At 45.6% G+C, this 23,259-nt stretch overlaps 1 protein-coding gene across 4 annotated transcripts in view; it reads left to right on the top strand.

The window, feature by feature from the left end:
- ARID5B (AT-rich interaction domain 5B) overlaps positions 1–19,893 on the top strand; it is a 125,305-nt gene extending 105,412 nt beyond the window's left edge. For all 4 annotated transcript variants that reach the window (XM_069795985.1, XM_069795984.1, XM_069795986.1 and 1 more), the window contains 2 exons: positions 9,839–10,037; positions 13,988–19,893. In XM_069795985.1, the coding sequence (XP_069652086.1) occupies positions 9,839–10,037; positions 13,988–16,138 (2,350 nt within the window). In that variant the 3' untranslated portion in view covers positions 16,139–19,893. The remainder of the gene's footprint in view (positions 1–9,838; positions 10,038–13,987) is intronic.
- Positions 19,894–23,259: the final 3,366 nt, after the last annotated feature.

Genomic DNA, 23,259 nt, shown 5'->3' with positions numbered 1-23,259 from the left:
ATAAACCTCATGATTTTTCCTTTCTGAATCCCACTGGCCTTTCCTTGCTTACCGGAGGCAGAACAGGCAGTTCCCTGACTTCACTGATCCTGCTGCTGTTTGTCTTAGCCTTGCCATTCATCTCTACAACTAGATCTCAGGGGCATCCATGTTGTGTTAACTAGCTTTCTTCCAAGATGACAGAGAAGCTACTAGCTGTTTACACTGGCTTTAACATATCGAGGCTGCTTAGGTGGCAGTGACCTTTCAGTGACATCATTAGGATGCTGAGGAGTGGAATGGCACATACGTCCCATTCAGGTACTGCATCCCACCTTCCTGCCCTTGCCAAGTTCCCCTCTGCAAGGTGGAGTTTCACGCACAACTTCAAAGGCAGGGAAAAAAAAAAAAGACATGGAGGAGGCAGAATTGTGCCTCTGTCTAGCAAATCCCATGAAGAAATGTTGCTTTTCTCAAAAGGTGCTTATAACCTTTAAAAAGCCAGCATGTTGCTGCAGACCCATGGTACCAAGGATGGCAAAAGCTGAAACAAAGCCAGATTTAAAGGCTGTGGGGAATGCTTTGCTCCCCTCTCCACACCACCCTGTTTGCATGAGGGTATGTCATGGTTGCTGCTGCAGTGCTGTAAGTAGGCAGAGTGCTTCGGTCGGTGCGGTGTTTGCTTTGTTTCCCTGGTAAAAGGGAAAGAAAGATTTTGTGTGCATTACCAACTGATTCATTTTTCATGTAGTACTGTCTGTGTTTCCAGTAACTGGTTTCATTTTAAAACAAGGCGAGGCTGCCAGTGTTTCAGTAAGTGTTATTTGTATATTAGTTAGACAACTTTTGTTTTATTAATGAGTATAATAATGAAAGTGCAGGTTGCTGAGTAGAAGCAATGGGTGTTTTTATTTAAAGCATAGCAGGCATCGTATAATGCCAATGAATGCGTTATTGTCACTGTAGGCATGGCTGGTCTGAACCTGCCTCTGATTGGGTTATTCCAAATAGGCCCAAGCAGTTCATAAAAATGTCTTTGTCAGCCTAGTTTTCCTTCCAAACCTATTCATCTCTGTCAGTTTTTAATATTAGTACCAGGCTCTTGGCTATAGTCCATTAGTACTGTACTTAATTGCTCATGTTACAGATGATTACCAATATAAAAAGCATTAGTGTTTTCCCATCGTGGGGCTGTTGCTCTGTGCATGACTCGGACTGTACAGAGCTTATGAGTTGTTGTTGTTTTGGTCATTACTTTCTTCATTTGCGCTCCTTTAATGCACTTACCTTGCATGATCACAGAAAGCTAGAGGCATGTGTGGTTGGTATTCGCTGATTCAGCCTGAACCTTTCCTGTGAAACTCTTGCAGCCCTTGTCAGTACCCTAGATCTCTCTCTCTTATCAAGAAACCCTCAGAAACGGCTACTTTTCTGCGAAACACTCTTCTCCATGCTGCGTTCCCCTAATAATGCAGATGTGGTTTTCACATGCTGGGTTTGAGGTTTCTTTCGCTTTTACACAGAACACATCATCGGCAGCTTTAATTTTCCAGCGTGAACGATAGGCTGTGTTTCTGCAGTGCTGATGACGTTTTTGTTAGGGATTTTTCATAAATATTACACCACCACTACCCCCAAAAAAAAAACCCCAAACCAAAAAACCCAACCTGCTATTTTGCAAGGTATGTAAAGTTCACAATAAAATGCATTTAACAAAACAAAAATATGAGCAATTGCCTGTTGGGGCATTTTTCTGCCTCCAAGTCTGGCTGTGATTCATCTTGGCTTCCTCCGAAGCAAGCTTTGTGCACGAGCTATGCACAAACACGCACGGGCCAGGGAATTGTGGTGTGCAACAGCACGCAGTAACACTCCTCAGCTGCGTTGGTGGACAGACATGTTGGTGTTCAAAGGTGTCGTGGCAGGCAGCTGGACGGTCCCATACTGCAGTAGCCCTCCTGGCCTCTTTGGGTGCTGCAGGGAGCCTGGTTCCCTTGGGGTCTCCAGCAGGGATGGACCCAGAGCATCCCACAGGCCACGTCCTGGTCTTCAGCAGTGTGTCTCATATCCTGGCCCTTGCGCGTCACTAGCACCTTGAAAACCAGACTGTCCAGGTCAAACCCAGCTGGAGAGGGGTTTATTGGGCTTCATGCTCTCATCAAATTCGGGCGGCTGAGTGGGAGAGTGTTCTGCAGAGCCACAACCACCCGGGACTTGATGAGGAGCAGATAGGTGAGATGGGTCCCCAGAGTGGGTCGTGGTTCTTCACAATCTGGCAGGGTGACTGTGCCCGCACTTTGGACACAGACCTGCAGACGGTTTTGTTGTGGCTCTGAGTGTGGCCCCTGGGCACTTACAGAGCACCCTGCACGTCTGTCCCTTACCAGGGGACTGAACCCCAGGAAATAGAGTGTCTTGTACAGTTCAGAGCCCATTCTGCCATTTTTCTGCCTAAATCGCTGACATAAATATTATATATTATCAGAAACACAAGGCGGGTCAAAGTAAGTCCCTTACATGGTTTCCCTTTAACAGCCGTAAAGTCTCTCTACCCTAAGGATATTGTGCAGTAATTCAATATGCAAGAGAGCCCCGCATTCCATGCAAATGCTGTTTGGTTTTGTTAAAGCATTTGGATAACTTTGGTAGTGTGTAAGCATTTCAGTGGAGTTTTGTAGGAAATAGCAGCCAATCTTTTAGAGGGAACAAAAAATAGGAGGCTGGTATAGCATCTACATGAAAATGCTTACGGTTATCTTTTAATACACATTGTAATTATTGGAAGGTTTTGATTTACACTGTTAAGTGTGAAAACATCCCCAGGCAAAAATTAATCAAATGTTATGTCATGCTGTAAACTACAGCTAGCTCTTTGTTTGACCCAAAAATCTTGCCAGGCAGCAGTTTTTTCTTGTTGTACTAACTTCGTTGTTTTATTTTTGTCTTCACCCCACTTTCCTGCCCCCCTCCCACTTCAGCTAGTACCAGACTCCCGGAAAACTTCGCAAGTTGCAAATTGTCTCAATAGTTTTCCATCAAACACGAATTTAAGCCTGAAGATAGATGAGGTGTCTCACTTCTCTCTTTCTTTTCCTGGGTTTTTGGTTTGGTTTTTTTTCTTTTTGATAAATAACAAGAGGTTTCTACTTATGATTTTCTGCCCTCGGGGCTTTATCATTAAGATTAAATAACTGTACTCTCAAGCATACCACTGAACAAACATCTTTTCAATTATGTGAGTAACAGATGCTTTAACAAAGGAACTATTGAAAATTCAGAAAGCTTCCCCCCCCTCCCCAAAATTTAAAAAGTATCAGATGACAGAGGAATGTAATTGTTTACCATTAAAACAGATCCTTAGCTGTCCATTCAAAACATCTGAGAACACACAGCTTTTTCAGAATTTCTGGGGTTTCAGCCTTGGAGACTTACTGGCCAGCACTAGAGTCAGCAGGAGTCCCTGGGTGCAAGAGTGCTGGACAGTTGATCACTGCCTTCCAGTGCGTGGAAACAGATGATCTCTCTCCTTGCAGGGAATTGTTTTCCCAGCCACATCCTTCTTTCCACCCAGGAGTTTTCCCAGCAGAATTGGGGGATGCCGTGTGCTACCCAGTGCTCCCAGGTGGGTTGTCACCAGGGATGGCGAGTAAGATCTTTCCCTTCAGATTCTCCAGGTCTGCTGGGAATCTCCACTTTGTACTTTAGTGCAGGACTTTACTAACATGGCAGGGCTTGCCCCTAGCCTGTTCAACTTTGTGCAAGGGAGATGGGGCTGAAATCTCCTGGGGAGGGTCGGCAGGATTTTGGAGTCCCTCCAGGAGACCTGCACCCCACAGGCAGTGCAAAATGGCATCTGTAAGCTTGTCCTGAGCCTAGGGACCAAGCACTGCAGGGTCTGTATGGACCTATGGAATAAAATGCACGTCTGCCTTTAGATGCAGAAATGGTGACTGTGGACAAAACAGAGGCTTGTAGCAGTTTTGGTAGAGTGACCTGGGGAAGCTGCTCTGTCCCCGTCACCCTTCCTTTGAATCTTTTCCAATCTGTACCAAAGGCAAAAGAGTGGGGTTGTTCATCTCCCCCTGCTGAGCCATAGGATCGAGAGTGCCTGAGCTTCCCTCGCCTGGCTGTGCAGCTAAATCAACAGCTGTGTTTGTAATGTCACTAATTTCCAGTTTACTTAAAACAAAGTGTCTTTGAATTCTCTTACAGCAGCGCAGTTCCCACCTTTCAGCAGTGAGCCATTCTCATTACCCACCAGCACTCCCAGTGGGCTGTGAGGAAAGTTGTTGACGAAAGGATGAAAGAGCCATTTCTTTAAGGAAGGAAAGTTCTTTAGGAAGAAAATTGTACTCAAACATATTTTGTCTTTGCTGATAAAATACATGCCAGTTTTGTACTTCAGACAAATGCAAATAAACCTATTGCTATTGTGTTCTGCATAAAAGGATGCGAGGCTTGGTTTCATAACCCCTGGATTGTACAATGCGGTCCGGGGAAATCAGGCTTGAGGAACACACTGCTTGATTTCCTCCATGTATTTTATATTCCCATTTTGGAAAACAGGCTGAGACCTTAGAGTTTGGGTTATTCCTCTCCTCTCTTCTCTGGTGGGAATTTGTCACTGGTGCCCAGGAGACCTGCCTCCTGCTCCTAGCCATCCCCACCAGCTGATTGCTGTTGAAGGGGGCTTGTTTCCCGTGCTTACACTGCAAGTAATGCTCCAAGATTTATCCCTTTTGAAGAGCATCAGGGTAAAAAAGACCAGACTTCTCTTGGGATCAGAGCTCAGGCATTCCTGCTGGTCCCTTAAAACAACTGAATGTTTTGCCACTGAGTTTCTAGGGAACAAGAGTCAGGTTTCTCTCACTGAGGTTATCAATAGGGGCTCCTTAGCGTTACGGGGCCTGTTGCTGGAGCTGCCCCGAGCCGTCCCGGCTCAGCAGCCGCTCATCCCAGCCCTGCACTCAGACCATCGGGCTTCAGGGCATGCAAGTGGCTCTGCCCAGCTGCTGTGAGGACCTACTGAACCAGATGGTTGCCCTATTGAAGCAGGTGGACTGGCCGTTTATTCCCCAGCTCCAGCAGTGCCTTCAGAGGAAGGAGCAACAGCCACCATGGCATAATGTGCCCAGGAGGGAAGTGTTTTCCAAACTCCTACCAATAAAGAGATTTATTGTCTGTCCCTTTTCACTGTTTTTGAAACTCTAAGAGCTTAATGTTCTCATGATTTACATTAGCATCTAATCGTTGAGTAATCTCACTAATCCCTTGGCCCCGAGATATCCAATGTCAGTGAGTTCCCCGGGTTAACCAGTTGCTATCTTCGTTTGGTGGAGCAGCTTTAAATCTTTCTTCATTCCTGTTGCAATCAACCTGCTTAACCTTCTGGCCAAGCATGGGAGTGGGGCAGCATCTCCCAAGGAACGGGCTTCAGTATTTTAAGTCCTTCCAAGGTTATTCTTGTGGCTGAGAGGCTCCACTGCACGCTGTTTCGTGTTGGGCTTGGAGCCTTTGAGAAAGCAAGATCGTGTCAGTGGGAGACGTGCTGGAATATTTTATTCTGCCAGAAAGAAAACAAAAATAAACACTGAAACAAGCGATATAAAAAATATTGTAGGGGTTGTGCTGAACTGTCTCCTTCCCTCGGTCACCCTGTGTGTCCTGGGCATATGGTTCCTCCCCAGCCCGAGAGCCCCATTATATGCATACACAGTGGGGAGAATTAGAGAGGAAACTGGCAGCCTTAACATTTAATTTCCTTCCTTTTTCTGGGCTGGTCAGATCCTTTGCATTATTGTAACTACTTTTTTTATCATGTCTATAAATAGATGTTCTCTCATGTGTCCCGTGAAGCAGAGTCAGGCCAAAAAAGTCATTCAGTCTCCATAATCAATACATGAAAATGTAGTGGTTACTGGCTCAGATGAGATCTTGTATTGTTAGTTCTGTAGCTGGGAAGAAAATGTTGACTAATAAAGATTAAGGGCTTTTTTTTCTTTTTATGAAATGCTAATGATGAAGACATGTTTGATATACTGTGAAATACGTTTCTCTAATGTGAAGTTTCTGCTTTTTGTTGGGAAAGAGATTCAGTCCCTGGAGGATTTTAGAATTTGTAAATATAAAATTATCTGCTTCAGTGTTTTTTAAAAAAAGGTTGGCAGAAAGCCAGATTACTTACATTACTGTAATAGATTTGCTGACCTCTGACATCTGCTGCAGAGAAGTACATTGAATTTTTCATAATATCAGATGATGCAGATCTAAAAAGTCAGTACACTCTGCACCATTATTTAATTCAGGACTTAGTAAAGCAAAATCTTTTTCGGAGTAGCAGTTTATACGTGATTAAACTTAATATTGCCGATTGTAATAAATCAGGATTAGTATAGTACTGATTTGTTAATCTAACTTGTATTGATTTTAAGTTGTCTTTATTTAAAAAAAAAAAAAAAACACAAAAAAAAAGACTGGCTTTTCACAGTGACTGAATTTAATAAGAAGCCCTGTGATAGCAAAGACTCCCCTACTGTTTCTGCTCTTGGCTGGAAAATGTTATTCTTGTATTATTCCAGGGAAAAAAAAAAACCTCATGCTGCTAAAAATCTGCTGCCTGTGGAAAGATTTTTTAATACACTAGTGCTTACATATTCTATTTATGTTAATTGACTTATAAATAATACATTTTATTAATCTTAATATTGGAATCTTGATCATGATAAAGACCCTTTTATTTGGTCTCCTCACAGGTTTTACAAGTAAATATTCTTTAGACCACAAAATATTCCCCCTCTTTTCCTTTTTTATGAATACTTTGATACTTCCCCCCCACCGTGAAATACAGCCACAGTTCAAAGCGACTGAAAACGTGGTTGTTTCCAAAGTGCGATACATTCGAGGTATCTGGCTCTGGTTTTTTGGACAATGTCTTTACCTCTCCTTGCACAAAGATTGATTAAATCTTACCTGCGCTGCAAATATTTGACCAAAAAAAAAAAAAAAAAATCTCATGCTGGTTTCAGACATGTCACATTCTGCTAAACTATTTGGCTAACAGCAGATCGCATTCTTCCTGTGTTGGGCAATATTGACCTTAAATTGGCTAAGCCGCCTGCTTTCATGGCATGTGAGCCGGCTGCTTACATGTTCCGAGAGCTGTATTAGCTTTATTACTCCTGCGCTGTAAAAACTTCTAATAATCAAATGATAAGATCATATCCTGTGGGTAATTGTGTTGTACCGTGACAGGATAACTGAAAAAACATTCAGCGAAGATTGCAACTGACGGAAATCTCTACGTGGAGCGGCAATTGTTGGTGTTGCTCCACTCGGTGCTGCTCCCCTGGGTCTCGCAGCCCGCGTTCCTGCCCGGCTCCTCTCCAGCTGCCCCCCGCGGCCCGCGAAATCCACCGCGGCGGCGGCAGGGAACGGCAGCCCGCCGGCTCTCGTTTCGAGTGAGGAGGGGAAAATCCTAGAACAAGCCATCCTTGTGTTTTGATTCAGTTTTACCTTAGTCATGCCGCCTCCCCGATACATGAAACATTTAATTCCAGATTTCCTGCCGCTGGCTCCGGGCCTTTGACCGGCTATGTGAAATGTATTTTTACTGCTGTCGGCCTGCCAACTGCTGAGCTCAGTGAAAAATAACTAAAATGAAAACCTTGTACTCCCACATGAACCCTTAAGATCAGAAAAGGAAATTTAAGCCATGGTTACTAATTAGCGCCAAAGCTAATGAGTTCTGGTGAGGTGCAGGAGGAGGAGGAGGAGTTTGTGTCCCGCGTTACCCTACAAGGCTCGGCGGAGAGCACGCGAGCGGTGATTAATCGTGTCGGCCTGGGCCTTGCTCCCGTCCCGGCCGTAGCCACGGGGTTAATCACGCGGCATCTTTCATGGAAAGGCCCGCTCGTGGGCCGGGAATGTCTCTGTCTCCTGTGGGGCGCGGGATAGCATCTGAAATCTTTATGGATGGAATATGTAGATTTTTAATGGGCGACACATTCCCATGGAAACAAAACAAAGTCAAACACTCCCCTCGCAGTGCTAACAATTATTGTAATAAAATGTGCTTTTATTAAAAGCGATTTTAAATATTTAACACATGGCAGAGCGGCCGCGATGTTGCCCTGTGTGAAACCCAACCTTGCCTCCAGTGAAGTCCAAAGCGCTTTGTGCAGCGCGGGGAGGAATTCGGTGTTTTCACCAGTATTTGCGCTTTGCAAATGAAATGTAGCAGCCTCAAGTATGAACAAGATTATTTTTCTCTTATTCTGCTTAGTTATGCTTTTTATTATATAAACATTAACTGTAATATTACAGTGGGAAGCAGGTATTTGGCAACTACGTATTATTTTGCTAAGTTTGCATAGAGGGAGCAGTTTCCAGTTTTAGCAGCTGTAACATGTTTAAACTCAGTTTGTAATGGGATCTGAAGATGAATATTCCCTGTGGGCTCTGCTTAGCTTCATTACTGGAGCCCTGCCAAATTCAGGGCTAGAAAGTATTATTCACGCCTCTTTGCACATACCATGTCAGAGCATGCTCAGTTAATGAATTTTGTTTCTAATATAGCATAAATTAGGTTTATATTTTAACATAATTTATGTTGTATTTTATTAAAATGTAAAATATTATGATCACGAGCAATCTAATTTCTGCTCTCTTAAGCCCAAACTGTGTTTGAACATCTAAGTATGTAAATCAAAATTGCATGCTTAGAAACTGATTCTAGGATAACAAACGAATATCTGAACCAAAGAGGTTTCTGCCTTGGAGTCTCAGATTAAAGATAATTAAGGATTCCTGGTATTTGAACAGATTTATGTTGTTTATAAGCAAAGTACATTTTCTTCGTAGAGTCAGCTCATCTTTTTTTTTTTTTGAACAAATTATGTTTGCTGTATTAAAGTTCATATTTTTAAAGTCTGAGTCTTGTATTAATCCCACAGTGAGTCATTAATCATACCAAATGCATTATAAAAACTTTAATCACTGAAGTTGAAACTGAGATTGTAATGCAATCCATCCCTTTTAATTATATCAGTTATTTTTCCTTTCAGATCAAGAATTGCAAAGGGAAAACAGATAGATTAAAATTCAGCGTGTTTGATGCTTTCGGGGGAGGCTATTTTTTGTTTGTGTTTCTTGCTTTTTTAAAGCGATTTCATGCACTTCGTGGAGGACAGTTCCACAGTGAAAAATTCCTTCGCTTTTAACTCTTTTCCTCTCTCCTCCTTCCTTAAAAAAGACTCAACTGGTGAAGGCAGGGAGCGTGGTGACCGTGTGGGTGCGTTGCAAGGGTCACGGTGGGCTGGTCCTGATTGCAGCATGCCGGGTGCTGTGCCCTCCGCTGCAGGTTTCCTGCAGCCCTGCCCTCTTGTCTTCTGCCGAGTTCCTGGCACTCGCCCTTGCTCTCTGGAACCGCCAGCCTGGAAATCGTGTAGCTGTTATCAAGTTGGCTGTGACTTTATAGGTGTTTTCCTGGGGTTTGCTGCATGCTTTTAAGGGTAGGGAGGGAAAATAAAAATACAAGGTGGATTTTTATTTTTTTTTAAATCAGTCCAAAACATAGTGGCTCACGTCCTCATTTGGTACAAACTGGTGGAGCCACACAAACCACTGCAGTGTTACTGACAACGGATCCACACCAACTCTAACTCCACTGAATTTATGCCACATGATAATCTTGCCAAATAAATTGATTTATCATACTTGGATTTATAGATGTAGAGTTTACACTGTTGCTTTTATGGCATGGAAAAAATGGATTTATTAAGTACACTGCTCATAGTAGATACATTTTGTTCTTTGCTAGAATGGCAAAACCTGATCAATTATTTGTTCCTTAATCCCCTAGATTAATCCTGCCATATGAAAGATTTATTAAAGGAGAGGAAGATAAGCCACTGCCTCCAGTGAAACCTCGAAAACAGGATAACAGTTCCCAGGAGGGTGAAGCAAAAACAAAAGTATCTGGAACAAAACGCATCAAAAATGAAAACCAAAAGAGCAAGAAGGAAAAAGATAATGCACAGAAACCCCAAGATGCATCTGAGGTTAGTTGCTTTCCTGCTTTTCAACTTTTCGATTGAAAATGTACAGCTTTAATCACGTGAAATCCAGTGACAAAATACATAATTTCAGCTGGAGAATTTCAACCAGTTGGCCTTTGAGTTTGCTCGGCAATGGAAATGCAGTTGTTGTGGTGCTGTCTGTGTTGGGATTTTGCTGGGCTACAAACGGCAACTGGTTAGCTCCGTATTGCGTAGCAGTGATGGCAGAAGACCAAGCACTGGATGTAACAAGTACCATTTCTGCTCATTGTATTATACAGTGGTCACCACTAAAAGATCAGCAGCTGCCAAAAGGAAACCACACAACTACCACAGTTATTTCCTAATCTAAGTATAGGGTGTGGGAACTTCTAATACTGTTGATAATGCTGTGGTAACTGTTGGACACAGCAGATTTTTATAATGGTAACCTCTAGACCAGCCCTTCTGTGCTCACAGATGTATGCACGTCTGTCAAGAAACATATCACTCCCCAGGATTTTTATCATGTTATACTAAATTTCTCTTTGGACTAAAAGGTCAGATTTTGAGGGAACCATCTTCCAAGCCCTAACTGAGACCAACTTCCCTCTCACTTGCCACAGACAGTTTTCAGCTGAGATAGGTTCCTATTCTGTCACCTGCTTCACATGGGCAGGCCCCAGTTTCCACATAGAGCCAGGTTACCTGCAGATATAGGACAGCCCTCATGGAAGAGATTTTATGTTCACAGCCTGGGGTAAGATAGATCAGTAGAATTCATATTTGTCTGCAAATAAGGGTAAATTTCACGTGTTGCTAAATGATATAAAATCAATGGGGGTTTTGCTCCAGTGTTACTTAAGCACTTTCTTTTGCACATCCTGCCCACTTTCTCCTGTGCCCTGCTTGCACCCTGTGTGAACGAGGCGGTGAAGTTCCTCACACACAACCCCTACACAAGATGTTGCTTTTCCTGTCTGCCAGATCACAACAGCCTTCAAGGCGTTGCAGTGAAAGTAAGTATTTAAAGAATGTAGAAACACATGACGTGCCTGGCAGACTATGGCTGCTCCTTTGACTTCATTGCCGTCTGGCAGGTACATAAGTCCTGTTTCTAAACCAGTTTGGAAATTGGTATTGAGTCAGCAGCTACCAACAATCATCCTCCTCATTGTTTAAAAGAAAACAGTGCACTACCAGTAAACACGGATGCCTCTGAGACTTCGTGTACCTAGTTTTAAGAACAGAAAATTTTGATTTTCATGTCCCACTACCTCTTTAAGTTGTGCTTACAAGGACAATTTCATCTCCTGTCCAAACTGGAATTTGTGTTTTAAATTGCCTTGATCAACAGTACCTTTAATATCTAACGTAAGAGCACTCCACAGACAGGGGCGGGGTTCTCGTTTTCTCTCACACTGTAATTTTAAAGCAGGGAACCCCGTTGGGGGAAGACCCCTCCACTTCTGATGAAAAATACATAGAGAGGAGAGCGCACACAAACCTGCTTCAGTCACTGGAAGGTGGCAACACAAATTCCCCAAAGCAAGGAGATGCGAAGTGAAGGCTTGTGCTCCCTTCCCCTGTAATTCCTTCGTGCCTGGTTATTTATTGAAGGGTCTTGGATCAGCAAGATATGTTACACACTGTCCATACCGCCTCTGCTAAGCACAACATAACAAGTCAGCAACACAGCGTCAGCCTTAACTTTGAATTTCCTTGCTTTTGTTGTTCCCTATCTCAAACTTCCTGCTGCTTAAACTGCAGTTATTTTTGTGTGGTTTGCAGGAAGAGTTCTTAAACTGCGCTTATCGGAAATGTAGGGAGCCTAGACGAGACAATAAAAATGTACAATTACGGCAATTTCCTATTGTAAAATGGTACCTTTTATAGCAGAATTAATGTCTCCTCCCTGACTGGGGTAGGAGACATGTCCTGTCCCTGTTTAATCAGGGTGGGCAATTAAGGACCTCAGCCTTCCTTGCAAGTCACCGCATGGGTAGGTGATCACAAGAAGCCCAAGCAGCAAAGGAGCCTGCAGGGGTGGATGCTTACACCCAGGGTGGGCGCAGAGCTCTAGAGCTCATCTGTGCTCTGCCATAGGGAGGGCTCCGTCCCCTGGATGTGGCCCTTACAGGGCCAGCAGAAAGGAGATGTCCAGCTCCTTTGGGTGGAGCAAAATCCCAAGTCTGCTGGAGCCAGGCAGAAGGTTGCATGTCCCTCTCATCCCAGCCATCCCCCAGCTGTGGAGCCCTGTGCCGAGCTCCACATTTGGGTACGGTCCTCACCTAGGCACAGCAGTGGTGGTCAGGGAGCCTCTATAGCAACACACGTAGATGTGGAGGCATGGCCCCAACCAAGCCACCGCTTAAACCACTTCTGCGTGTGGCCTAGAAGCTGGCCGTAGCTGTGAGCTGTAGAAGCGCAATCAAGTTACAAATGTGTGGTCCTCTCAATTGCATGTTCAACTCATACACCGTAAGAAGTATGCAGGGAGAGAATATAACTTTAATTTATTAGGCCTGCATTTGCTTTTGTGCTCTTCGCTGTTTTCCTGCTGTCACGATGACATTGTCAATGTAACAAGATACCAGACAAAATGCTGTTAGCCTTAGACTGCACATTTCCTCACAATAGCTGAAACTTCAATCAAAATGTTGCTTAACAGAAACAAAGAGCAGAATGTACAGCTATTAAATATGATTTCTCTTTTTTTTTCCTCCTCCTTGCTTTGCTCATCTGTCTGGTATTTTCCTGTAATTTTATAAGCTCAAGAGACGAGCGATGGTGCTTTGTAAAGGACCTAACGATGGTATTTGGCTACAAAAGGCAGCTATGAGTTTAAAAAGAAGAAGTTAGGATGACTAACAGACACTGTAACTAATAGGCCAACCGAACAGAGAGGAATATTTAAAAGCAGCTGTGAAGAAATAAATCTCTGAGAGGGTTAGATTCGTTAGGACCTTCTCCAATCTGCCGCTCCTATGACAGACCATAAAGCAGCATTTAGATAATAACTTTCTCGATGCGTCTTATCTTTACAACGAAGAAAGAAAGAAAACAATAATAATAAAGGACTCACACAATGCTGCTGTTTTATGACTGTCTTCTACCACAACATGTCAGAGGAGAGTGACAGCAGTTTTGAAAGGGGCTGTCAGTCAGCTGGATCGCAGATGGGACGCTCTGGTGACCTCTGCGGGTCACAGTTCAGCCAGCTACATAATGGGATGAATAGTGTGAATTGTGCACACAAGCTTTATTAATGGGGGAGCAGAAAGAGCTGCGGTCCCATTGACGATAACGTATAAAAGCCATGTTTGTAATAGCAGGCACACACACTTACTGAATGTTGACAACTTCATTTTAATCCGTTAATAAAAAAATGTGTGTCCTACTTAAGCTGTGGCAGTGATTTGCTGCCTACAATAGGGATTCCTAGTATGCCATTTCTATCGTTTTCACACTTTAATGCAGAACTGGGTGTGAATGATCTTCTCCGTGATCACTGAATTTTAAGATAGCTATACTGGAGAGACTTTATGTAAGAAAAAACATGGGAATTGTGTCATTTTCGTAGGTGAAGTTGTCTAGCAGGAGAAACTTCTATAGCCTTATTGTTCGTGGTATGAAATCTGCTCTCCTGCATTTGCTTAATTAATTTTAAAAGAGTATAACCTCAGCATTTAGCTATCTGGTCAAGCCACTGGTGCCTCTCGTCAGGTTACAAATATCTGCTGTTTTGAAAGGCCTTATTTTGACCCTGGCAGGGATGGTGTATCTCTTAATATTTCCAGGAGGTATGTCTCTTTGTTTGAGTCCGATACCTGGTGTTAGAGCCTTCACATTCCAGCGAGGTGATTGACAAGTACTTCTCTAAAAGTAGCCAACGGTGTACTGTGTATAATCTTATGAACAGTATGCCAAAACGTACTGCATTCTTATTACTGTCTGTTGAATCGTTTTATTAGGTTTCATCAGAACAAGAGAAGGATCAAGAATCAGCAGACCAGAAAAATTTCCCTGAACATCCTACAGTGGGAGAGATGAAACAACCCGTGCAAGGCCCTCCATCTCTTTTACCAGAGACAGCTCAGCCACTGCCTCTGGAAAAGACAGACCTGACAGAAAACAGCACGAACAGTGAGAAAGCCAAGGAGGAGGTTCAGCACTCGTCCTCTTTCTCAAGTATATCTGTGCCCCCAGAAGAAGACACCGTGCTGGATGCCACCATCACGAAACGATTACACCCGACAACAGATGCCCTAGAAGATGCGAAGCCTGAACAAAGACTACACAAAGCTTTTACTGACAGCTTAGAAAGCGAACCTCCAGAAATGTCCTTCACGGCTTTCCCAGTCCAGCTGCCCACTCAGAGCGACACGGAAGATGACAAATTGCCAGAGATGGCTGATTACATCGCGAACTGCACAGTGAAAGTGGACCAGCTAGGAAACGAAGATATCCACAACGCACTAAAGCAAACGCCCAAAGTACTGGTGGTCCAGAACTTTGACATGTTCAAGGAAAAGGAGCTGCCCGGGTCCATGAACGATGACTCCACTTTCGGTTACACACCGCTGCTCTACTCCAAGGGCAATCCAGGTATCATGTCACCCCTGGCAAAGAAGAAGCTGCTGTCGCAGGTCAGTGGGGCAGCCCTGTCATGTAGCTATCCTTATGGTTCTCCTCCACCTTTGATCAGCAAAAAGAAACTGAATGGCAGAGATGAACTGTCCTCAAGCATATCACAAGGTCCCCACGCCCCTAATTCTGATCCTGTAGCAATTAATAGGCCCTCAGTCATACAACACGTACAGAGTTTTAAAACCAAGGAAGAAAGGAAATCGATTAATGACGTTTTTAAACATGACATGCTAAGTAAACCGGATCCTCAGCGCTGTGATTTTTCAAAACATCACCTCAGTTCTCTTGCCGAGTCATATGTACCGAAGACGGATATCCAGGACTGCAAAGATAAAATGAGTGAGAAAAGGGCACTGCAGCACTCCCATGTGCCCACTTTCTTGGCAGATTTTTATTCATCACCTCATCTGCACAGCCTTTATAGACACACAGAACACCACCTTAATAATGAACAGACATCAAAGTACCTCCCCCGGGACATGTTCAGAGAGTCTGAAAATATTTCTACTTTTACTCAACACAAACACCAAGAAAAACTAAATTTAAATTATCGCCCATCTTTGCATCAGCAAGAGAAAAAGGCAGCAGTGGAGGCCTCTTCAGATGATCAGCCAACAGATTTGAGTCTTCCAAAGAGCATACACAAACAGACTGCAAAGGCTCCGGGCTCCAGCCTCCCTCATTCATGCATGGCGCAGCAAGAAGGCAAAGGTATCTCCCCATTCCAGGCTGCGAGCAGCCAGGCGGTGAGCCTAGATTGTAACCCCAAAGCTTGCCGCGTGTCCCCCATGGCCATGACAGCCCCTAAAAAACACAGCGAGTTGCTCCACAGGTCTGGGAAGCAGCAGGCCCAGAGGCTGGAGAATCTGAGGAAGATGGAGGGGATGGTGCATCCTATCATCAGCCGCAGAACGAGCCCCCAAAACGTGGGGGCTGCCCGGCCTTTGAAACGGAGCCTGGAGGATTTGGACAAAGTCATTTCTGAAAAAAAAATCCGAGCTGTCTCTCCTCTGCACTTACCAAAGGACACCCTGGCAAAAGACAAGGTTCCCGACCCAGAGGGGGAAGGCAGCAAGCCGGTGCATGGCCTCCATTCTGGCAGCATGCTGGAAAGCCACAAATTTCCCCTTTCAGCCCCCATCTTCCCAGGCTTGTATCCGGGAAGCCTGTGCACGGGGCTGAACAATCGTCTCCCACCCGGGTATTCTCATCCCCTGCAGTACTTGAAAAATCAGACCGTGCTCTCCCCACTAATGCAGCCTTTGGCTCTTCACTCCTTCATGGTGCAGAGACAATTCCTCACGTCCCCTGCAAACTCTCAGCAACTGTACAGACACTTAGCTGCAGCAACACCTGTAGGAAGTTCCTACGGTGACCTTTTGCATAACAGCATTTATCCTTTAGCTGCTATAAACCCTCAAGCTGCATTCCCACCTTCCCAGCTATCCTCTGTACATCCCAGCACAAAACTGTAAGCCCCCTCACTCACAAAAAAGGTCTGAGGAGAAAAGTTGGTAGCAACATTCCTCCCCCTGTGACGACGTCTCGCAGATTTAGTGATCTGCATTTTTGTCAACCAGGATGCAGTCGTATCACGCCTAGAGGACCGCTTCAGAGTTTGACGGAGACAGGACTGCTTCTTTAATTCTGGCTCCCACATCAGCCCCCTCACCCCTTATCCCTGTCCCCACGAAAAAAGAAAACCAAAAAAAAAAAAAAAAAAAAAGAACAAAAACAAAAAAAAAAGGAAGAAAAAAATCATTGGATTTTGCATATGTGTTTTCTGAAAGGACTTGTATATGGTAAGAGCAAATGTTCAAAGGGAGCCGTGGAAATGCAGGCCCAGTCCTGAGCTCACTGAAATCGCAGGTGAGGGCTGCGTTTGCCTTTCACTGAGCCGAGGACCAGAGGCCATGCATGGTTGCAAATGAGTCAAGGACTCGAGATGAACCTGGAAAGGAGAAGCGGGCCGAGAATCCATACAATCAGTGGATGTGCTTTTTTGGGTAACTTTTCCTGACTTTTAATTCAATCAATGCAATGTATAGTAAAACGGCAATAGATTTTCATTTTAACACTATTAGAACAGAAGGGTAAACACTGTTTAATTTGACTGTACATATCCACTTCGTAAACTACCAGTGTCACATTTGGTCACAATAATTTATATAGTTTTGTTTGTCCAGTATATTCTGTGCTCTTTATGTTTGGTTTTTTGTTTTGGGTTTCTTTTTTTTTTTAAATTAAACAGTATCATTTTATCTGCAACTTTTTTTAAAGGCTGTGGCTGTCCTAATTTTTTTTTTAATGTGTTTGTAATTTTTCCATTTTCTTTATACTTATGAGCAGCGTTTTTGTTTCGTTTTTGTGGTAACATTTACTGTTTACAAACTGAAGCAACTGGTTCAGATTAATCTTGATGGTTATAAACATACTGTAGGTGATGTTATGGTGCAAGGATGCAAACAAGTTTCCTTTCCCCACAGTCCGCCCCTGCAAGGTGCTGAGCACCTCTCACCCTCCTCCTGTTGTTGCGATGGCTCCTACGCCGCTTCTCCCCTCCCACCAAGCTTTGCTTTCCTGTATCGTGGTCCGTGAGTTTGTCGAGCGTTGTACTTAACCTTACCTAGGCTGTGAAGCCCTCCTGCCTACCAGAGAAACGGTCTAGAAAACAAAACCTCCCTGGCACAAGCTGCTGGATGACAAAGGAGTCCAGAAAACGGATTTGTGGTTTGCAAGAATGTCGAGAATTTCAGAAATTAAGATGGGAGCCTATGTTGATTTGGATCAGAGGCTTACGGGTCCTGTGCCTCACGAGTGGGCTGGGCTCAGTAGGATGGGTAGGGGGCTGCGTGCAGTGGTCGGGATGGTCCTTCCACACCCCCACGGGGATCTCAGTCTCTCCCTGGGCATCCTCTCACAGGGGGAAAGCCCGGGCATGGAGGGCCTGGGTTTTCCTAACGAAGGAGCTTCCCTGTGGATGTATTCACTTTGCAGGACATGACCACCAAGCAGCTGAGCATAGACATCGATAAAGTGAAGTGTGACTTGGAGGCTTTTTACAATGTGAAAATTGGTTGTGAGTCAAACCATCTCAGTTACTGTTCAAAGACAGCATAATCGATATGAAAAGAAAAATGGAAACTACTAAGAAACACTTTGCATGCTAGGCATGTCATTAAATTTTCCCGTGATATGAAGCCAAATACAATATATAATGTATCATACTTAATATCCAAAGGTGGAAACCAGAATAATATACTTGTCTACTGTTAAAGATCCAGCTTCTTCAATTAAATACTTTATATTCCTGTGGTAAAACTATATTTAATTGATCGATAAACAGACTAGTAGAACTTAGAACATGGATGTGCCAGTGCAGAGCATCCTGCTGCTCCACAAATTGTACAGGAAACAGAACCGCAGGCTCATCTGGGCAGAGGCCGCAGTGTGGAGGAACATCTCTAGTAAAGTTGCACTAGATCTGAATCACGTGAAAATCAGGGGTTTGGGGATGGGAGGGAAGAGGGCGGGGGGAGGGGGAGAGAATATAAAAATCTACAGCAAACGCAAACAGAAGCTTGTCGTGTGTTTGGCAAAGCAAATGCTTCTCTTTGTTTCGGTTGTGTGTCCTGGAGTCGTGCATTTGTTTACGCGAAGTGTCCAATTTCCCTTTTGGTTATGTCCCATTGGAGTTTGATGGTAGGCTTTCTGGAGCCGTGCTGAGGCAGCGCGGGGCGGGGAGAGGAGAGGAGAGGAGAGGAGAGGAGAGGAAGGCTCCTTGTTTGCCCCACGAAGAGGCTGGCCGCTGCTGGCTGGGGAAGCTCATAATACACTGGGCAAAACGTCAGGGTGAGGGAAAAGAAATGGTAGCATAAACCCCCAACAGAAGCGGTGCATTATTTGTTTAAAAACTCTTAACAGAAATCTTGGAAATCTTTCAAAAGACTATTGAATTCTCCATTGGCTGAAAAGTCTTTTCTTTTTTTTTTTTTTTAATGTCTTAAATGGGGCTTTGTTTGCATTGTTTGAGTTCAAGGGGCCTTATTATTGAATGAAATTGCACAAGCCTTTCTTTGTGCAATCAGAGCATTGTTATTGGTAGGTTTGTAAAGGAAACTGTGGAATCTAATTGGCAATAGAGTCATAAATCTATTTACCAGGAGCCAGTTCCAAGAAATGTTGCAATTCAAACGCACTATGTCCAGGATTCATTAGGGATGCTAAAGGTTGTGAGATTCAAAGGAAAAGGCCCGGCAGCAAACAGCTCGCGTGTAGCTTCTGGCCGCACGCTGAGCCAGACTTCGCGAAATGCGTGGGAAGTAGGGTCTGACTCCCAGTAAAATCCTTACCCCTAGCAAGGCTGGATGGGAGCAAGCCGGTGTTTTGCAGTGGGTCTGTCTTGGCTGCGTGCTGGCCTGACACGAGAAGTTTGCCCAGCATGTCAGTGCCTAGGAAGTAGTTTGTCCCAGCTGCAGAGAAGTCGGCTTGGCAGCCCCAGGAGCTGGGGCAGGAGGCGAGTGCTGCGCCTGCCTCCGCCGGCACCTCTGCCCCATTCGGGGGGGCGCAGGGCTGCCACCTGCGGAGACCTGCGCTGGGGTCCCCTTGCCACCCCCCCGCCCGGTCTGTTCCTTTGCGGTGGTCAGCGAGGTCGCATCTGGTCCAGTTTTGCGGTTGTCGTGCTTTTAATGAGCAATGGGACTTCTCGCGCTGGTGTGAGGCAGGCAGCGTTGGCAGTGCTACCCTGAGCGCTTCCTGCGGTGTTTGCTGTACACAGGGTTGATATCTCGCTCGTTCTCTTCCTCCTCCTCCCCTCTCCCCCCAGCCCCACAGTTTTAAATATGTTCTAAAAATGGCAGCATAATCTACTAGCTGTTTATACTTTTTTAACTTTCTTTTGTTGTAAATATTGTATACTTTTTGTGATTCAAGTTATGTAGCCTATATGCTCTGTAAGGTGATGATTTGTATATATAAAAATGGCCCAGTAATATTATATAGTTTCCCATTTAAAAGGTTATTGAGTAACCTTGGCGTTAGTTTAAACACTACCAGAAATAAAGCTGAGCCAACTATAAACACTCAATTTTTGTATGTTTTCCAAATTGTACTTATTAATGCTTTTGATACTGTATTATGTGCCAATAGTTTCCCAATCACATAGCAGGCAAAAGATATTTTGTACTTTTTGATCCACTGTAATATTTAATAAAAAATGTTACTATCTGTTCCCTTTTGTGTTTCATTAATAATTCTGTAAACAGCCCTTATCACAATGGATTACATATTATCCCATCAGACCTTTCAGCCCTCTTATATTGGCTTTTCTGAGAAAATATCTCCTCCTGCAAATGATTAGATTAAAGAAATGGAAGTTTGCAATTTCCTAAAGGAGGAAGAGACAAGATCTTCAGTCAGCGCCCCTCTATTTTTCCAGTGTGCTCGCATTAAAGTGCAGCTGTGGTCAGGCTGACTGTAGGAATAGCTTTTGAGGGGGTTGCATCTGTGCTTAGCCAGTGGCTCCAGTAGCAAATTTGCTCCGTTTGTGTCTCAGAGCAGGATTTCTTTCTGCCAGTACTGCAGGCTTGAGCTGGGATCTGAAAATTGCCCCCCTGTTCTTCCCAGCTCGACCGTGAGTAAGATTTTTGGCATCGAATGCTAACTAGTAATTTTGCTGGTGACAGTAAACAACCACCAAGTAAAATTAATTTGTACTCTGTTCCTTGACAGGTCCAAAAAGCCCCCCCTAAACCTGGTGGCCCTTTGAGAAGCTGTTACCACAGCGAGCGCTGTTGGAGCGCTCCTACGCTACTGGTTTCTGTAGATGAGACCATCATTTGCTTGCCTGTAGGTCAGGACTGGGTACTGCCCTCACCTCCAACATCTCGGCAGCGGGGCAGGCGTGCCCAGTGGCTAGGGCCGGCCGGTAATCACACTGTGACTTAACTCTGTGGCTCTGGGGGGGGGGAGGTTAGGGAAGCCTTCCCCATCCCTGGGGGTACCAGAAGCTGAAGCCGTGAGTGGTCCTGGAGGCTGCCGCCGCTTTCGCCCTGCACCGGGCGCGTGGCTGAGGCTATTTGCAGCACTAGCATTCACTGGCACCCAGGGAGCTCTTTCCCGTCCAGCGTCTCCAAGGGCAGCACGAGCCACTTGCCGAATCTGGGGTGCAGTTACGGTACGCTGCTGCTGCCGGCGACGGAACCCCCCGGCCTGCGGGGAAGTACAGGAGCACGGCACACCATGGGGAAGTTGCTCCCCTAACCGTGCTGCAGCCGGGCGAGCAGAAACCAGGTTGACGTCACCATTAGATGCGGCTTCCAGATAGACGCTGCGGTTGAGGGAAAGTCTCAAAAAAAAAAAAAGCATTTCTTGTGTGTGCTGGGAAATAAGGAGAAATACCAGCTCGGGGAAAGAGGCGGCCGTTGGGCACACGTGAAGCAGCGCGGTGTCGTTGAGCGCTGTGGGGCTGCGTTGATGCACAGGCTGGGTGTGCCCGGGGGAAGCAGGGGGGACACTTGCCCGGTCCCCGTACCCAGCTGTGCAGAGCAGCTCCGTGCAGCCCCGCAATGCCCCTCCAGTGGGGACGGTCCGGGAGTGGGGGCGAGGGCAGGACGGGCATCCGTGGTGTGGCCCACCAGCACAGGTTCTGGCGAGGTGCTTCCTGAGCCAGCGAGAGGGTCACTGCTGCACTTAACTGCCCTCGACAAGCTCTCTTCTCTTTTGATGTCTGAGTCCTCATTCAATCATTTGCTTTTCAGAGCGGGCTGTGCAAGGACTTTCACAGTTTCAGTATGCACTGTGTATGAGCAGACAGAATAAACCTGCCTCTGCTTTAACCTGTTGCCTGATAATTTCCATTGCTACTTGTTTATTCTTGTATTGTGAGAAACAGTAAATAATCACACTGTATGTGCTGTCCCCACACCAGCTGTGAAGCTGTGGGAGACGATGGGACCCTCTAGCAAACCCCCCATCCACTTCTGTCTTTGCCAAGCTAAGGCATTTTATTCTTTTCAGATTGAAAATATTGCCTACCAGTGAACATCTGAAGGAGGTGGGGGAAAATGTGGACACATACAGATGCTGATCTTCGCAGTAGCTGCAGAGGTGGCCAGTGCAACTTGGTTTCCAGCACTGTGCTTACTTCCTTGCTTTTTTTTAGCCCTTCCTAGTCAGTGGATTAACATAAGCCAACACCGCGTGTTCCTGCTGTGCTGGGGGGGGTGCCTGTTGGGCTGCCCTACCCACACCGTAGAGTGTGGCCAGGAAGATGACCCCCAGGAGCAGCACGCTGGAGCTTTTCACACCCAGACGAGCCTGGCCTCTGAGTGGCAGAGGGGTCACAGCATCCTCCCTTGGCTGGGCTGGGCATATCCCAGTGAGTTTGTCGGGGTCATTTGGGTGCTGGTGCAGCCCCATGCACATACAAGCGATGAAGCAGAGGACTGTGTGCTAACATTACCCAAAGGGCTTGCAGGGGAACAGGGGCACCTCCTCAGGGCTCAGCAGACCCCTCCATGGGCTGGTGAGGTCTGCAGGAGGTAAGAGCTACCCCTGAGAAGAGTTTGTTACTGTTAGTAACTCGCAACCGCTTCTGGTTTTGAAAGAGAAATGTCCTGTGGTCTGAGTGAGGACAAGGGATGCTGTGCCGCTGGCTTGCTGTGGCTGAGGGATTTGCCACCTTGTCACACAGTTTTTTTAATTCAGCTGCCAGCAGTGGGAAATGAACAGTTTTGGGGGGGGTCTGAAGCAAAGCGGAGATGCAAACAGTTGTCATGCTGACTGCAGTTTAGTTCTCCTGACTGAGGGCTCTTGGTTCTGTCTCTTGCTGTCTTGCCTTTCTGCGATTACACTGCAATGCCCCATGCTGTGCTCCTTGCAGTCACAATCAATGCGCAAGAAAGAACGGGAGCAGCGCTTCTGGTTTTCTCTAGTTCCTGAGCCACAGCAGCCCGCACACCTGATGCATGTGCCTCCCAAGTACCTTGAAGGACATTTGCAAGCCTTTTGCCAGCAAGCAGGGCTCAGATGGCTGGAAGTAGATGGAGGTCCTGGGGCAGGATCCCCTGCCCTGGATGGATCCTGGGGTGCGTGGCTGGTTGCAGATGCTCGGCCAGCAGCTGCATCTCCCAGCAGCCGCATCTCCCAGCAGCCTCTTTGGGCCGACTGTAACCCTGTGGTGACGCTGACCTGTTGGGAACAGGGGCCCTTCCTCTCCGCCTCTGTCGCACCGTCCATGTCTCAGCTCCAGAAGTTTTCGGGAGCATTTCTAGGAAAGTTTCTGCTGCTGGGAGGAGCAGATCACGCACAGACATCACTGGTAATCCTCACTGGCACCATACTTGCTCTGGGAAACACAGCGCTTGCCCGCAGGCTTTCTGGGAATATCAGACACCTTTGGCTCCTCCCAGAGTAAGAAAACTGGAGCCTGTATCTTTGCCTTCCCGGGTTTGGGTAGGCTCACAACCGAGGTGCTGTCAGAGCATGTTGCCTCTGCAGCTGAAGAGAAACCTGGGAGGGCTGTGTGGCCTCGAGGAAAGCAAAAAGAGTGGCCACCAAAGCATCCCATCTCCCTCGTGTGCGCCTGGACCTGTGA

This window comes from Haliaeetus albicilla, chromosome 11, assembly GCF_947461875.1.
Source record: "Haliaeetus albicilla chromosome 11, bHalAlb1.1, whole genome shotgun sequence".
Taxonomy (NCBI): domain Eukaryota; kingdom Metazoa; phylum Chordata; class Aves; order Accipitriformes; family Accipitridae; genus Haliaeetus; species Haliaeetus albicilla.
The sequence above is the reverse complement of the archived record's forward strand: the minus strand, read 5'-3'. Positions and strand labels throughout refer to the sequence as shown.